The sequence below is a fragment of the Rhincodon typus genome, chromosome 20 (genome assembly GCF_021869965.1).
Source record: "Rhincodon typus isolate 14 chromosome 20, sRhiTyp1.1, whole genome shotgun sequence".
Taxonomy (NCBI): Eukaryota; Metazoa; Chordata; class Chondrichthyes; order Orectolobiformes; family Rhincodontidae; genus Rhincodon; species Rhincodon typus.
In genome coordinates this window covers 20,832,006-20,849,461 of record NC_063351.1, presented here as the reverse complement: position 1 = coordinate 20,849,461, position 17,456 = coordinate 20,832,006, and the positions used below count along the sequence as shown (strand labels likewise).

General features: G+C 41.3%; 1 protein-coding gene across 1 annotated transcript in view; it reads left to right on the top strand.

Annotated features, from left to right (window-relative positions):
• The window catches only part of LOC125481002 (transcription elongation regulator 1-like protein), a 448,150-nt gene that overhangs the window by 380,754 nt on the left and 49,940 nt on the right, over window positions 1–17,456 (top strand). Inside the window, exons 3-4 of the mRNA XM_048609179.1 lie at window positions 923–999; window positions 2,245–2,333. Coding sequence (XP_048465136.1) covers window positions 923–999; window positions 2,245–2,333 — 166 coding nt within the window. The remainder of the gene's footprint in view (window positions 1–922; window positions 1,000–2,244; window positions 2,334–17,456) is intronic.

The following is a 17,456-nucleotide window of genomic DNA, read 5'->3' as shown; positions in this document are numbered from 1 at the left end:
ATAAACAATACCTGGATTGAGATTAACCAAGCCAATTTAATGTAAGAATATTCTGCTAACAGTATCAAGCAATCTTTAATTCTGTTCATCTGGCTATCTTCATAAATATGTCCCATGTGCTGCCCATTCATGGATCTTTAGTAATTTAGAAATGAACACTAAGTGACCTGCTGCCTGTATAGAATCCTTACAGTATGGAACAGATCCTTCGGCCCAACAAGTCCACACTGATCCTTGGAGCCTCCCACCCAGACCCATCCCCCTATAACCCACCTAATCTACACATCCCTGAACACCATGGGCAATTTAGCCTGGCCAATCCACCTAGCCTGTACATCTTTGGACTGAGGGAGGAAACCAGAGCACCCAGAGGAAACCCACCCAGACACAGGGAGAACGTGCAAACTCCACACAGACAGTCGTCCAAGGCTGGAATTGAACCCGTGTCCCTGGTGCTGTGAGGCAGCAGTGCTAACCACTGTGCCACCATGTTGCCCTGTAGTCTCTATGTGAATGTTTTTGTTTCCAAATAATATTGTAAATTATATTCCCTACTAAAATCACAGAAACATGATTTTATACCATCAATGTTTCAGTAATTAACAGTAAAATGTAACATTTTCAACAGGATCCAACAGGAGCATTCAAATTAAAACATAATCAAAGAGCATGGTATTTTTTTAAAGACTATTTAACTCAGATTTGAGCTGTAGTGAAAAACTGAATAGATAATAGAAACAATCTAAGTTACATGAAAGTATTAATAAATGTGATTTAAATAAATGTGAAACCTAGACTTTACTTCTGCAATGATACTTTATATAAAATGGTTATTTTAATGCATGTTAAACTGTGAAGAACTTTTTTGTAACAGTTATAGATTTTGGCTTTTAAACACGAAACTATTTATTTCCATGAATAGGCAAAGAAAAAGAACCTTGTGAACAATCCTGTACTAAATCAGAAGGGAAGACTGAATCAGATGAGAATGGAGATGAGGTTTGCTTTCAATTATATTTTTGATGTACACATAAAATTAAATAACATTAAATATTTGAAACAGGTTGAACTGTTGCATTTTGTTGTTTACGGGAAGAAAGCATACTGCTTCTGTCGTGACTTCCAAACATCTACAGTGCTTTATGGCCAACAAAACACAATTGAAGTGTAGGCAATGTTATAATATAGGTAACACAGAAAACCAATTTGTATATTGCAGTACTCTTCAAACGGTGCACTGTAGCTTCTGTGTTCAGTATGGCTACAAAGATTCATTTGTAATAATGTTATAAATTTTCCTTGCACTTGTCTTGGAAGTATCATCATAATGGAGATACTCACATCTGAACACCAAGTAGGAGCTAAATGGGACTGACTGAATTAACCTGGAGAAAAAAAATGCTCTCAACTACTGTCTACAGTAATTTTCATGAGATGGTGATCTGCTTAAAGCATTCATGTTAGATTAGTGCCAGTGGGGAGGAGGTTGGGATGGTAGGGAAGGCAATGAGATGTAGACACTAGCAGAGGATAACTGCACTTTGTTCCCTTTGAAGCGGATGCTACCCACTGCTAAATATCTTTACAATTTATTGCTTCTGTCTTGAACTCTAGTACTCCATGTTTTTAATGAGTGTTTTGCTTTATTATACATCTCACAGTGTGAGAAGACCAGCACTTAACTGATTCATTTGCATAGCATATGCATCCTTACGTTCAGGGGTTCAAATGAAGAGTTGATGTTGGTCCTGAATTCAGTTTTAATCTGTTTAACTTAATATTTATCTAGCTAATAATACTGTGTTTCTGTCTTTCACAAATTAAAGAAGTGACTTTACAATGACAATGTAAAAACATTTAAATGAATTCAGCCATTTCTGTAGGTGGAAGATAACAATATCTTGTCTTTAAAAGATAGCACAATATAAAATTGTTACAGATTGGTCTGTTGGTGACAATTCAGAATATGTAAATGAAATAAAACTGACATTACAGCAGCTTTTCTTAAATTAAAGGTTTCACTCTCAAACTCAAATCCTGTTCTCCCGCATCAAAGAACATTGTTTTCTTCCAATCTACAAGTAACAATTATTATTTTAGTTCATGATATTCCTTTGTTTATTCCATCACCTTGAACCAACTTCACAGCACAACTATGATATTATAAAATGTAAATTGTTATCGTTGATGTAAGAGTTTTAGGAGAAAAAAAGCTCAATTGTAATTCTATTTTTCAAAATTTAGAAAACATCAAAGAAAGCAACTGGTGAGGAAGGAAAAGTACGTCACCAGACCAAGCCTGTGGCATCAACTCCTGTACCAGGTTCCCCTTGGTAGGTCCATATGTAACCAAATTTTGACGTTCAGTAATACCAGTTACCAATTCCTTTGAAATGTTGAAATGAATTCCTACCTTAACCACATTGATGTCAAAATTGCCAGTTTGTTTCCTTCATAGCAAATGAATACATGGTTCAAATTGCTTTATCTTTGAGTCAGTTACAGACATGCCGAAGTTTCTAAATTTCCTTGCTCAACATTTGGCATATATTTATAGAGCATATGATACTAATATTTATTAACATTTTATAATACAGTGGGATTGATGTAAAGTGATTTAACTTTGGCCACAAGGGAGGTTGGGGCAAAAGAAAAGATGTGTTTTTGCATTCACTATTAAACTGTAGCAAAAATTGTCTACGTGTCAATTTCGGAGAGTTTTGTGGAGGGATTCTCTCTGTCATCCCCCTAGCAAGCTTTCTCATGAAATTTTATCCTAGTCATCTCTTTATCTAAATCCTAACCCAATGCACCATGTCTCTAGGGCACACCAATTATCCTACTGTGTGGTTTGCCAACAGCAGAAGTATTCACCACTGCAGGGATCATCCTGGCTTTCCAGTGCTGGTGCCATCTTTAGAAGCCAGCTATGCACCAAGTGAAGCATTGCCAGCTAGATATCACACAGGTCCTCAGTGGATCCTCGGAAGCAGCCAGATGTGAAGAAATTTATGACAGCTGCTACCTTGATGACAACCAGTATAGGATGGTCACCCACCCCTTCAGGTCACTTGTTTCACTCCAGCAAATATCATAATTCTGTGACGATGTCCCAGGACATCGGCAGTCTGCAAAACACTGCACCTCAGTCATCTGAAGGAAGTAGCATCAAGGACAATAAACTGCACATTCCTGAGGAGACCATCTGATGTGCTCACTGTTTGGCATCTGCTGGACATTGCTGCTGGTCCTGGAGTTTTCATCCTTTGATTCTTCCTAAATTGCTCTGTGCCTTCACAGCAATGGAGCCACAGTGATGATCACCTTTGCTTGGCCTAGATCCAAATATGACGTTTCCAGTGAACATGTGTGCGAAGTATCAGAAACAGAACAGGGTCTTATTACTATCAGCAAGCAGCATTTGCTTCATGCACAAATGATAGTTTTGCATTGTCTCCCATAAAGTGAGGACAGGAAGTACTCTGGCAAGGAGAGACATGGAATGCTTTGACATGAACCTTTGACAGAGGACCTGATTCTAAAGTATTTCACTTTCCTGCCTTTTCCCCATAAGCCTTGATTTTCTGACTGTTTGAACATTTGTCTATCTCAGCCTCGAATATACTTAATGGCCCAGTCTCAAAAACCCTCCACAATTGAGAGTGTTTCCCCTCATAAGAGTTTAGAACTGGCTGATATAATCTGAGTAAACTGTCACTCATTTAAGGCAGAGTTGAGGACTAGTTTCTTCGCTGAGTGTAGTGAATCTGTTGTATTCTTTACTGCACAGGGTAGTTGAGGTTGGGTCATCAAGTGTATTCAAGGCTGAAATGGAAAGATTTTTAATCAGTAAGAGAATCAAGGGTTATGGGGAAAAGGGAGGGAAGTGGAATTGAGGATCACCAGATCAACACTCCAACTAAATGGCAGAGCAAACTTGATGGGCCGAATGGCCTGCTTATGCTTGTACATTTTATTGTCTTATGATAAGATGACTTTAAAACGTTATCTTAGAGCCAAGGTGTTACAAAATCTAGGAGGGGACTGCAGTTTAGGATTCTTTTTGCAGAACCCTGTAATGATTGGAGCAATGTCAGCCAGGTGGACCTCATAGAGTATGAGTTGCCTGAATGGGACAGTTAATCTGGTCCAATCAGGGAGCCGTGGCTGACACATATAAACATGAGTGTCAGAGGTTCTGCTCACTCTAGGGACCAGCTCTATGCTAGCTTGGCCAGCATCTTGTACTACATGCATGTAAATAAATGTTGACTTGGTGATGGGATACCGACCTTTGTGGAATTATTTCAAACCCCTTTAGTGTTACTACTGATCTGAAGGCCCTAGAAATGCACAGATGTGAATTCCTTGCAGTCCTGCACCCAATAATGCATTGCCATATAGACTTACTAAGATTACAATTGGTTGCTGAAGAAAGTCTGCTGGCGGAACACTTTTGTCAGTAATATTAGGAGAAGCATAGGTTTGTTATGACTGCAACCTTAACCTAACAGAGGAACATAGGGGATTGCAGTTACAAAAAGAAACCTATTGCATACGAAATATTGTTTGGATTAGTGTGCATTCTATTTCTTTTTTCAAGAAGTCAGCTACAGCTTAAATGGCTTTATTTGAATTGGTGCAGTCAATGACAGGTTACTACAACAATGTGAGGTATTTTATTTAAGACACCAACTTCACTGAAGCATTTAAGAAAATGGATAATAGAATTAAATGGATGTTACGAATATCACAAAGAAGAGTACTGGAAGTGCTTTTTTTGTCCTTTGATTATCACAAAGCAACATTTGTGTATTCTTTCTGCCAAAGAACTAAGTTTTTTTTTGCAGGTGATGCCTGAAGCTATCCTTAGAAACCACAAATCAAAGTCTGATAGCTTGAAAGGCCATTGGTCACAAAGGCCGACATAAATTGAATCTGTAGTTTCCAGTTATTGATCTGCAAAATTTCCCTTAAAGAAAGTAGAGCACAGTTTCAATATTAATTTATCAAAGTGAAATATGTCACAAGTAATTTTTGGAACCAGACCCTCACAAGCTCTACCTGCTCCCATCAGTGATTGTTGGAACATACTAGAATAGTGACATAAGTCTGTTGATTGTTAGGTGGCAGAACCAGCACCACCTCTTTATGAGGCAAATATTGTCCCAGAGGGTTAAATTCACAGATATGGACTCCTTATACTGGGAATTTCTGGCTGTGATTCCTGGTTATCTGGCTTACTTGTGTGATTCCCTTCTTTTTCTTCTTGATGTGTCTGCAGCCTTTGAAATGATTGGCCATCCTCTTCCAACACCTGTCCATGCTGTCCAGCTGGAGGGGACAGCTCCCGGTTTTTCATAACCAAGGAAAGACTTGCTATGCCTTTGCTCCCTGTTCCTGCCACTGTATCTCTCCTGTCCTCCAAGGACTTTTTCTCTAGCTTCCTCCTATTTCACATCTGCATGCTAGCCCTCCGTGACAAAGAATTTGCATCAGGTTCCAAACATATGAAGGGTCGAGGCCCGAAACGTCAGCCTCTCTGCTCCTATGATGCTGCTTGGCCTGCTGTGTTCATCCAGCCCTGCACCATATGTTAATGACACCCAGTTCTACCTCACCATCACCTGTCTCAACCCCTTCCCTGTCTTGTCAGACAGGGCTTCAGAATTAGATAAACAGAAATTGCCTCCAGCTAAATGCTTCAAAGAACAAAACCATTGGGTGAAATGTAGTGATTGTTAGGGGTGTTCCATTTACTGGCTAGAAAACCATGAGAATTTCATGTTGTTCATTTTTAGAAGCTGAACAGAATTTATAGCAATAAGGCATTTACCTGGGCAGCATTGGGCTTCACACTGAAATAAGCCCAAGGGAGGATGGAAATACTACCCCTGTGAGTCGAGAGTGGATCATAATTCAGCAGCCCCCCCCAATACCGGCAGGGCCAGCAAGAACAGTGGCCTCTATTCATACCTCAGTGGGACCTTCACCAGGAATCGGAAGGTTGAAGAGAGGTAAGTGATGGTGGGGGTGAAGGATAAATAATAGGAAAGGGGGTCCTATGAGGGCTGGGAGTGGATTTCATTAGAATTGGCAGGGTGTGCCTTCCTGTGGAGCTCCACTTACTACTGACGGTCCCTCAATTGTGTATAGATTGCCTGAGCACAAGGAACCTATCCAGTAAGCCGCGGCCAGACCTTATAGGATTTGCTGGATGTTTGCCTTGTGAAGAGCTGTTTTGCATGCTGAGTTCCCTGCTGGTTGAATCCCAGTGGATGATGGGATGGAACTGGACTGTCAAGGGGTTACATAAGGGTTTCAAGTAGAAGGCAGGCTCCCATCCTTCCTAACCACAGCTTTTTGGCCGCCTCACAATCTCCACCAAGCACTCTATGTCTAGATCAAACAGTATCCAACCCCACAACTTCCACAAAAAAAAGGAGCAATAAATTCCACCCCCTTGTCCTCACCATAAGCACTGTTCATTAGCCTCTGAGTCTGTCTCTCTCCCGGCCAGTTGTTGGAGGTTAAGCCATATTGTTAGCAATCTTCATACCGTATTTGATCTCAAGATAAACTTTTGACAGCATGACCTCCTAAATTCATCAACAGAACATCACCTGACTCCAATTCTGGTTTAGCCCAACTGATGCTGAACTTCCTTTGTAACCTCAAGATGATTCTAAAGCTCTCTCAGCAGGACCCTCATCTTCCAGTCTCCTACCAGTACCCTAACTTGCATCAAGTCCAATTTCCCATCACCTCTGCACTGCCCGACCTACATTGCCTCCCTGTTAAACAACACCTTGATTTCAAAATTCTCATCCTTGTTTTCTAATCCTGCCATGGCCTCACCTCTTCTTTGCAACTTTGTCCAGCCCCACAACACTCCGATACATTGGTTCTCTTCCAATTCTACATCCTTGATTTTAATCAGTCCACTATTGGGATGGGGCCTTCTGCCTAGGCCCTAAGCTGTGAAGTTTCCCCTAAACCGTTCCATTTCATTCCCACTCTTTCCTCCTTTCAAATATTCCTTACAATATTTTTCTAACCAAACATTTGATCACCTGTTCGAATATTTCACCACGTGACTCAGTGTCACGTTCTGTTTCATAGTGCTTCTCTGAGACACTTTGGTTGTTTTGATACGTGAAAGGGCCAAAAGTAATGCAAGTACTGTTGTCATTGTCATATCATTGAAGATTACCATGCTCAAGCTAGAGCCAGATACCGACATTCAAATAAGCAATAGACGGCCCACCTTGAGAAGGGCCCTTATCAGACAAAGAGCCTAGGACACTGAAGAGAGACACATTTTTGTGAAAAAAAAAATGCTGAAGGTTCCTTACTAATTAAATAAGGGAGATCTCTAGAGATAGGAACAAAGACAGATCTCTAGAACAAAGGAAGATCGCTAGGAACAAAGATAGGAACAAAGACAGAAATTGCTGGAAAAACGCAGCAAGTCTGGCAGTATCTGTGGAGAGAAAGCAGTTGACATTTCAGGTCCAGCGACCCTTCTTCAGAATTGATTGCAGCTAGGAAAAGGTTGGTATTTATGCAGAAGATGGGTTGGAGGGTTGGGGGGAGGATGGAGGAGTGCCCGATAGGTGAAGATAGGGCCCAAAGACAGAGAACAACAGTTGGACAGACAAAGAAATGGGTAAAGGTCAGCCTGAGAGAATGAATAGCTTTTAAGGAGGCTATTAATAGTTGACAGTGGATTGTGTGGAGGCAGCCCATGTGATGACAAGGCCTGGTGTGTGAGTGGAGGGGTAAGGACATAGGAGAAGGTGCTCAAGCCCTAAAATTGTTGAACTCGATGTTGAATCCAGAAGAATTCTAGAGGCAGGAGCTTTGTACCCTTCCTTCCCCCATGACAGCAGGCAGCAGAGTTTCAACTGCATTAGGCAGGCAAACTCTAGATGTCGTCTTTTATTGGCACCTGCACTCAACTTTCAAATTACTTCCCTAACCACAAATCCAGTGAGGTTAACTTGCGTGATCCTGTCTTAACCATCAGAATTGCATCCTGAGATTTTTGGTTCCCATATTTTCTGTGTGTTGTTTAAGGTCACCTGATAAAAAGTTATTTCTATTACACTAGTATAGTGACAGATGATCACATTTAAAATACCAATTCATAAAAGAAAAGCATTGACAAATGATATTAAATATGTCTCTACAGATTAGAATGCTCTGAATAAACAAGGGAGCTCCACTACGTAATTGTAAAAAAAAATTCTTTTATCACACAACAACAGTGCAACCGCTGACATTGTCTGTCACTTCTGTTAGGTAGCATTGCAAATAATGTTTATTGTCCTGTCCCATGAAAGTGCTTAATACTGTCAGATGCCACCATTTGGCAAATGCACCATCAATCAGTTTAACGTTAACCTTTGTCTATATAGAAAAGGAGATATTAGTGAACACATTTGTCAGGGAAGACAAATGCCAGCTGAAATAAAACCCAAAACAAGGTGAAGGGAAAAGCAAGAGGAAAATGCCTTCGTTTTTGGAAGGAGTAATTTCACTATGATAGCTAACTTCCAATTTGTCTGGTAGACAGTTTGATGGTATCTTTTTGAAGGAGAATAGATCAATATTTTTCTCCCTCAACCAACATCTCACAAAAATCTACTTACTGTAGCATTGTTGAATTTGGAACCATGCTACATGTAAGTACCTGCATTGCAACAGTTCTTCAAAAAGCACTTTAATGTGTTTTAACATCAAGAAATGTGAAACTCGCAGGTGGACTTTAAGGCTCTCCTGCAGCAAGTTGCAAGCAGGAGAGTATGTGTAAAATGCCATTGGCACTGTGCCACACTGTCCACTGCCCAGTGATGGGAGAGGCCCATGCCAAATAGCCAACCCAACATCTTTCAACAGGGTGCTTCTTATGGGATCCCTGGGATCGTTGGAATTATCCCCTGACTCCCAGACTCCCAAGGTTCATCTCCTTATAGTCTGCACCCAGCCTGGCTCCCACTTCTCTCCAACCCTGGGCCTCAATTTTGTTTGGTGGGATGTATGGGGCCCGTAAAATCCAGCTCATAAAATACCCTTTTTCCCTTCTAATGTAATTTTCCTTTGCATAGAATTGCCATTATTTCAGCAATTGATCAAACTGCAAGTAATTAAGAATCAATTATTGCACGTGATATTCATTTTTCAGGTCATTCCCACTGACTAAAATAATGTCAAAAATGTGCAAGTTTTGTTTTTAACAGTGATATCCTGCAAAGTAAATGTGACAATTTGGAAAACGTAACAAGGAAGTCTGACTGTGTAGAGAACTAACATCATTTCTGCAAACTGTGTGGAAAATAATTTAAATGTAATAATTTTTAAAATCATTATTTGATATGGAAATGTTATTCTGTAATAATGTGCCTCCTGTTTTGTTGTAGCCACATGATTTCTTCAATAGGGCATTCACTGCCAGTCATCCAACTCACAGCTAATTCATTAAAGATACAATACAAGACAGACTGTTGGATTGTGAGCTGGTAACAAACTCAGCATAAACATAAAATATTAAGTTTTAAAGATATGTTGAGAGTTTTGGATAAATCTATCTACAATTATTGCTTTTGCTAGTTATCAGTTTATTTTGATTCTTTTTCATTTGTGATATTGATGTTGCACATTCCTTGTTGTGAAGGTACATCCACGCTGCTATTCAATAAGGAGTTCTGGAATTTTTACCCAACTGTAAAGATTGGTACATTATTTCCAAGTAAGGGTGGTGTGTGGCAAGGAGGGGAGTTGCAGGTGGTGGTATTTCTATGCGTCTGCTACCTTTATCCTGGGTGGTAGAAATTACAGGGTTGGGACTTCCTATCAAATAAGTCTTGACAAGTTGCTGCAGTGCATCTTCTGAATGATGCACATTGAATCCATAGTGTTCTGCTGTGTTCATTTGATTGAGTTCATTTTTAAGGTGGGGAATGGGGTACCTGCCAGTCAGGCTTTTGTCATGGGTGGCATCGAGCTGCTTGATGTTGGGGCTGCACTCATCTCGGCAAGTGGGGAGTTTGCCATCACACTCCTGACCTGTTCTCTCAAGATAGTGGAAAAGCTCTCGGAATCAGGAATTGAGTTTCACAGTACTCCACATGTGCTCTCATTAATGCCTTGTACAGTTGCAGCATGACTTCCCTATTTTTATATGCAATTCCTCTGGCAATAAATGGCAAAATTCTATTTGATGGTGGGAAGATCATTGTTAAAGCAACTGAAGATGGTTGGGCTTAATAGTCTGAGGAACTCCTGCAATGATGTCCAGGAGCTGAGATGTGTTACCCCCACCAACTACAATCACTTTCCTTTCTGCTCGGTATAACTCCAGCAAGTAGAGAAACATCCCCTATTCCCATTAACTTCAATTTGATTCAGACTCCTTGATGCGACACTTTGTTAAATGTTCCCTCGATGTCAAGAGTGGCCAGTCTAATCTCACTACTGGAATTCAACTCTTTTTTTTCCATATTTACCCTAAGGCTGAAATGAAATTTGGAGCTAATTGGCTCTGGTGGAATGTAAACTGAAATTTAATGAGCAGCTTATAGGTGAGTAAATGTCACTTATTAACACTGTTCAAACATTGTCTCATGGAAAATAGACTGGCGGGACAGTAATTGGCCAATTACATTTGACCCACTTTTTATTGACAGCAAACACTGGGCAGCTTTATTGGGTAGATGGCAATGTTGTAGATGTACTAGAACAGCTTGATTAGAAAACGTGGTAATTTATATAGCATAAGTGTGCATATAGCCAGGTGAATAAAAATCAAATTTACAGCAGATGCTGGAAATCTGAAACAAACATAGAGAATGCTGAAGAAACTCATCAGGTCTGGCAACATCTGTGGAGAGAGAAACAGAGTTGACGTTTCAAGTCCATTATGACCATTCTTCAGAACTGAATCTAATTTGTCGAAGGTTGGCTCCTGTGATGCTGGGGTCTCAGGAGGAAGCTGAGGTGGTATTGTGCACTCAGTGTTTCTGTTTGTTGATGGATGCCAATGTTTCTACCCTGTCTTTTACACTGATATGCTGTGGCCCATCATTATCGAGAACGGGAATATTTTTAGAGTCTGCCCCTCACATTAGTTGTTTAGTTGTCCACCACCCATCTCCTCTTTAAACTGTGCAATTTCTCGGCAACCTGCAAGCACCTGTACAGTCAGCCCACATGGTAGCTCTTCCAAACTGAAGTGCATCCAAGGCCATGTAAAGAAATTTAAAGGAGTCAAGCACTAATAGAAATGGCCAAGTAAACAAAAATAAAGTACAGGGAACATTGTTTATCAGCGTCAGTGTTTTTTCCAAGTGGTTGTTCAAATTGGATGACATTTGAAGGATAGTAGATATTGATCAAAAAGAGAGTTCTTCTCCCATGTTTCAATAATACCATGCAATTTCATTTACTCTGGACTCAATGTTGAAGACTCCCAGGCTAGTCCCACTGATAGTATTTCACTGTCCTACCATTGTATTGGCTCTGTCCTGCTGGTGAGACAAATGTGATGAATGGTTATATTATTTATTATTGTTTAGGAATTTGGTTTGTAAACTAGACTTTTTTTTATTTTAAGTTATGTGAAGATGACTGTTTCTTAAGGCTGAGGATTTCTTTTTCTTAAAGCAGTGTGTTAAAACAGCATTTCCAAGAAATCCTGTGACTTCAACTAAATAACTAAACAAGCTATCTGGTGACATAATCACAGAAATGTTTTTGAAGTTAAGATTTACAAACCAGACAGCGATAGATGCAGAGGCCAGAGCACATTCAGTTCATCATCTAATAGATGCAAAAAGGGAAAGGCAATATCTTTCTGGGTCTGTTTCTAGCTTGATCTTTTTCTGCACTAATATAACCTGGCAACAAAGGCACTGCTGTTTTCTTGCTCAGTTATGTTGCTGGGATATGTTCACAAGTTTAGACTAATAATTGAAAATTTGAATTGAATTCCCATCATGGCAGCTGGAAAGTAAGCTTGGCATTCTTATGTGAAGAAAAGATCAGAGTTAATGTTTCAGGTCCGGTGACCCTTCCTCAGAACTGATGGTAGCTGGGAGGACATCGGTTTATATGCAGAAAATAGGGAGGGGGATGGAGTAGGGAATAAATAATAGGATACGGCCCGAAGAGAGAGAAGAGCAGCTGGATAGACAAAGGAGTTGATACCGATCTGGCTGGGAGGATGAGTAGTTGTTAATGGGGACTGTTAGTGATTAACAATAGCTAGTGTGTAATGGTAGGCTATGTGACAACAAGGCCTGGTGTGTGGAGTAGGGGGCTAGGACATGGGAGAGTTTCGGCCCTAAAATTATTGAATTCGATATTGAGCCTGAAGGGCTGCAGGATCTCCAAGTGGAAAATGAGGTGTTGTTCTTCCAGCTTGCATTGAGCTTCACTGGAATACTGCAGCAAGCCAGAGACAGAAATGTTGGCCAGGGAGCAGGGTGGTGTGTTAAAGTGGCAGGCAACTGGAAGTTCAAGGTCTTCCTTGCGAGCAAAACATAGATGTTCTGTGAAGCGGTCACCCAGTCTATGCTTCGTTTCCCCAGTGTAGAGGAGACCACATTGTGAGCAGTGAATGCAGGAGACCAGATTCTGGGAAGTGCAGGTGAAGTGTTGCTTCACCTGGAAGGTATGTTTGGGCCCTTGGATACTGGGGAGGGAGGAGGTAAATGGGCAGGTGTTGTACCTTCGCCGTTTGCAGGGGAAGGTGCCGTGGGGCTGTGCGGTGGTGCTGGGGGTGAAGGAAGAGTGGACCAGGGTGTCCTGGAGGGAACGGTCCCTGCGGAAGGCAGACAAGGGAGTGGAGGGAATGTGTGTCTGGTGGTGGCATCTTGCTGGAGGTGGCGGAAATGGTGCCTGATGATCTTCTGGATGTGGATGCTGGCGGGATGGTAGATGAGGATAAAGGGAACCCTATCACTGTTGCGGGAGGGAAGAGAAGGGGTGAGGGCGGAAGTGCAGGAGATGGGTCAGACCTGGTTGAGGGCCCTGTCGGCAATGGTGCTGGGGAATCCTAGGTTGAGGAAGAAGGACATTTCAGAGGCTCTTGTTGAAGTTGGCCTCATTTGAACATATATGATGGAGACAGAGGAACTGAGAGAATGGGATGGAGTCTTTACAGGAAGCAAGGTGTGAGGATGTATAGTCCAGGTAGATGTGGGAGTCAATGGGTTTGTAGTGGATATTAGTTTCTAGTCTATCCCCAGAAATGGAAACAGAAATGACAAGGAAGGGAAGGAAGGAGTCAGAGATAGGCCTGGTGAAAGTGACGGCAGGATGGAAATTGAAAGTAAAATCGATGAACTTTTCCAATTCCAGACGAGACAAGGAAGCAGCACCAATGATATCATCGATATATCAGAGAAAGACTTGTGGGTGGGAGTTGGAATAGGACTGGAACAAGGAGTGAGCCACATGCCCCACAAAGAGACAGGCATAACTGGGGCCCATTCGGGTACCCACGGCCATTCCTTTTACCTGAAGAAAATGAGAGGAGTTAAAAGAGAAGTTGTTGAGGGTGAGGACGAGCTCAGCCAAGTGTTGGAGGGTGGAGATGGTCCAGTTCTTTGATGCAGGAAGAAATGGAGAGCCCTAAGACCCTCCTGGTGGGGAATGGACGTGTAAAGGGATTGCATGTCCATGGTAAAGAGGAGGCGGCTGGAACCTGCAAACTGGAAGTTTTGAAACCGGCATAAGGTGTCAGAGGAGTCACGGATGTACGTGGGCATGGATTGGACCAGGGGAGAGAAGATCAAGTCAAGGTAGGAAGAAGTGAGTTCTGTGGGGCAGCAGCAGGCTGAAACAATGGGTCTGCCTGGACAGTCCTGTTTGTGGATTTTTGGAAGGAGGTAGAAGTGAGCTGTGTGGGGTTGGGGCACTATCAGCTTGGAAGCAGTGTGGGGGGAGATCACCGAATGAAATGAGATCAGTCACCGTAGTAGATACAATGGCCTGATGCTTCATGGTGGGGTCATGGTCCAAGGGAAGGTAGGAGGAGGTATCGGAGAGTTGGCGTTCAGCCTCTGCAATGTAAAGGTCAGTACGCCAGACTACCACAGCACCACCCTTGTAAGCAGGGCTTAATAACAAAGTCAGGGTTAGATCTAAGTGCACAGGGTGCAGTCGGTTTGGAGGAAGATAAGTTAGATTTGGTGAGGGGGGCAGAGAAATTGAGGTGACTAATATCACGTTGACAGTTCTCAGTGAGATGCCACCACCAGACACATATTCCCCTCCCCTCCCTTGTCCGCCTTATGCAGGGACCGTTCCCTCCGGGACACCCTGGTCGACTCTTCCTTCACCCCCAACACCTCCCCACAGCCCTACGGCACCTTCCCCTGTAACCGGCGAAAGTGCAACACCTGCCCATTTACCTCCTCCCTCCCCAGTATCCAAGGGCCCAAACATACCTTCCAGGTGAAGCAACACTTCACCTGCACTTTCCAAAATCTAGTCTACTGCATTCGCTGCTCACAATGTGGTCTCCTCGACACTGGGGAAACGAAGTGTCGACTTGGTGACCGCTTCACAGGACATCTATGTTCTGCCTGCAAGAAAAAACCCTGAGCTACCTGTTGCTTGCCACTTTAACGCACCACCTTGCTCCCTGGCCAACATCTCTGCCTCTGGCTTGTTGCAGTGTTCCAGCGAAGCTCAGCGCAAGCTGAAAGAACAACATCGCATTTTCTGCTTGGGGACCCTGGAGCCCTCCGGACTCAATATCGAGTTCAATAATTTTGGGCCTAAACTCTCCCATGTCCCAGCCCCCTACCCCACACACCAGGCCTTGTTATCACATATCCTGCCATTACACACACCCTGTTGTTAGTCACTAACAGTCCCCATTAACAACTATTCACCCTCTCAGCCCGATCGTTAGCAATTCCTTTGTCTGTCCAACTGCTCTTCTCTCCGGGGTCTATCCTATCGTTTACAAACCGACTTTTTCCCAGCTCCCATCAGTTCTGAGGAAGGGTCATTGGACCCGAAACATTAACTCTGATGTTTTCTTCACAGATGCTGCCAGATCTGCTGAGCTTTTTCAGCAACTTCTGTTTTTATTCCTGATTTACAGCATCTGCAGTACTTTCAGTTTTTACTTGGCATTCTTATGTTGTCTGACTTTTATGTGACTCCATAATCACAACAACGGAACTATTTCTTACCTGCTTTATGCAGCGACCAAGCAAGCCACTGAGTCACATTAAACAATTACTGCAACAAGCAAGTCAAGAAGATGACCCACTTCCTCCACCCATCACCTCTGTGTTGCAATTGAAGATATGCACAATAGCCTCTTATGACCCCCATTGCCACACTATGGTCCTCCCATGCCCCTTTCTGTTCAATATAAAGAAGCAATGAACTCTATAGTAACAGTGGGAGCTGTAAAAGTATTTTTTAAACAAATCTTTTCCATAACTGAGTTGTAACATCTAGACTTTTTAAAGTTTCAGGCGCTGAAGCTGCAGACAATTGATACCTCTTAAGCTTATGTAAATAAGACATTGTGATATTAGCAGCAAAGATCAGTCCGCATTATCAAGCAAGCAGGATCTTATGTTTCAGTAGAACAATGGAAGACTAAACACAGTAATTTCTAAATAAAAACTGAAAACTGCAGATGCTGTAAATCAAGAACAAAAACAGGAGTTTCTGGAAAAGCTCAGCAGGCCTGGCAGCATCTGTGAAGAAAACATCAGAGTTAATGTTTCAGGCCTGGTGACCAAACCTCAAAACAGTAATTTCTAAACCTAAATTCCTAACTCAAATTTCATTCTAATTCATTTGATGTACAAAATGCAAAATCAGATAGTTATCACAATTTGGATGAATAAGTATTTGCTGCAAGTAGTCTTTGACCACTTGTTTAAGGGCTGAGATTTCTTGGGCCGTCTACTTAATTCTGGCAAGATTTTCCCTTCCATTCTTCTCCAAGCATCCCACATTTGTCAACTCCCTGATGCACTAAGCTTCATAAGTATAGCCACCTTGGGTCAGGACTCTCCTGGTCTGATATTTTTAATTTTGGAATCTTCTCCCTCTCTCTGGTTCAGCTCTTAGGAATCCTTCAGTTTACCAGAGGTTTAGATTTTCTTTAGCCTGTGTATTGGGTTAGAAAGAGATGTTTTCATTTTTTTGCACAGTGAGATGATTCTAAAACAAAAAACACATTTATTGGATTCCACTTCTTTACCAGAAGTCAGCTCCTGGAAAATCCTACTTCTTAGTGGGATCAATACTCCAACATAAAATATTGGTTTTATTCCCTAAATGACATGGGCCATCACAATTGACATTGGCTGAGAACAGAGTTCTGAAGAAATGATGTGAGGCATTTATAGCGCAGTATTACTTAGAATAAAGAGAAGCAAATGTATATATTGATTAAAAGAAACATATATGGAAGCTATTAACATATACAGTCCTGATTATTGTCTTGAGATTTTCAGATACCTGCTATTACTTTTGATATGTATAAAATACATGAACCTGGCATAGTACACCCAGTTCACTGATGTGATGATTAAGTGAGGTACATATTCACGCATAATAGTTCATTTTCCACAGTCCACGGGATACTCTGATAAATATTTGTCACTATATACTTCTTTGTAGATTATACTTCCAAAAACTAAAACTAAATTTAAAAGTTTCTGTTCCTAAAAAATTAAAAGGTTCTAATAACAATGACAAAAACAGAAGTTGCTGGAAAATCTTGGCAGGTCTGGCAGCATCTGTGGAGAGAAATCAGAGTTAATGTTTTGGGTGCAGTGACTCCTCTTCAGAATTGGCTGTATTATTTTGGCAGCCTTTCATTATCAATGGAATTTGCTGAAATGTCAACAGCTGTAGCATTTCTATTTCATTGATGAATACGGTGATGTCCCTGAGAAAATGAATGTTTATATGTCTTTCAATTCTATCAAACAAGGACACTCGGATCAAAAATCCATGGCAGATGGGGAGAGTCAGGGCTACTAAGTGCAAATTATCCCTCATGTGCACTAGGGGCTAGATTTAGAAAGGCATCTGTGATTATTGTTTTCATCATAAATGCTCATTCTCATTTATTTTCATGTGTCTTCCACATTATTTGGAATTACCTGTGAGCAGCAGTGCAAATGGGATATTTTAATGAAACATCTCCAAGCAACAATAGGGATTATTATAAACAACATATTTCTCTGTACCACAAATTATCTAGCTATACACCAACTCAGAAAGATTTTCTTTTTACGCTGACAATATTCTTATTTCTTACAAAAATTGCCTTTGTTCCCTGTTAATGATTCATCATATCTCCAATAGACTTGCATGATAATACATAAAAAGTTTGTTTTGTGATTTCATTTTATTTTTCATCTCTAGTTTCTTGACTCCTTAAACATTGTTATCTCTTATCTCCAGGG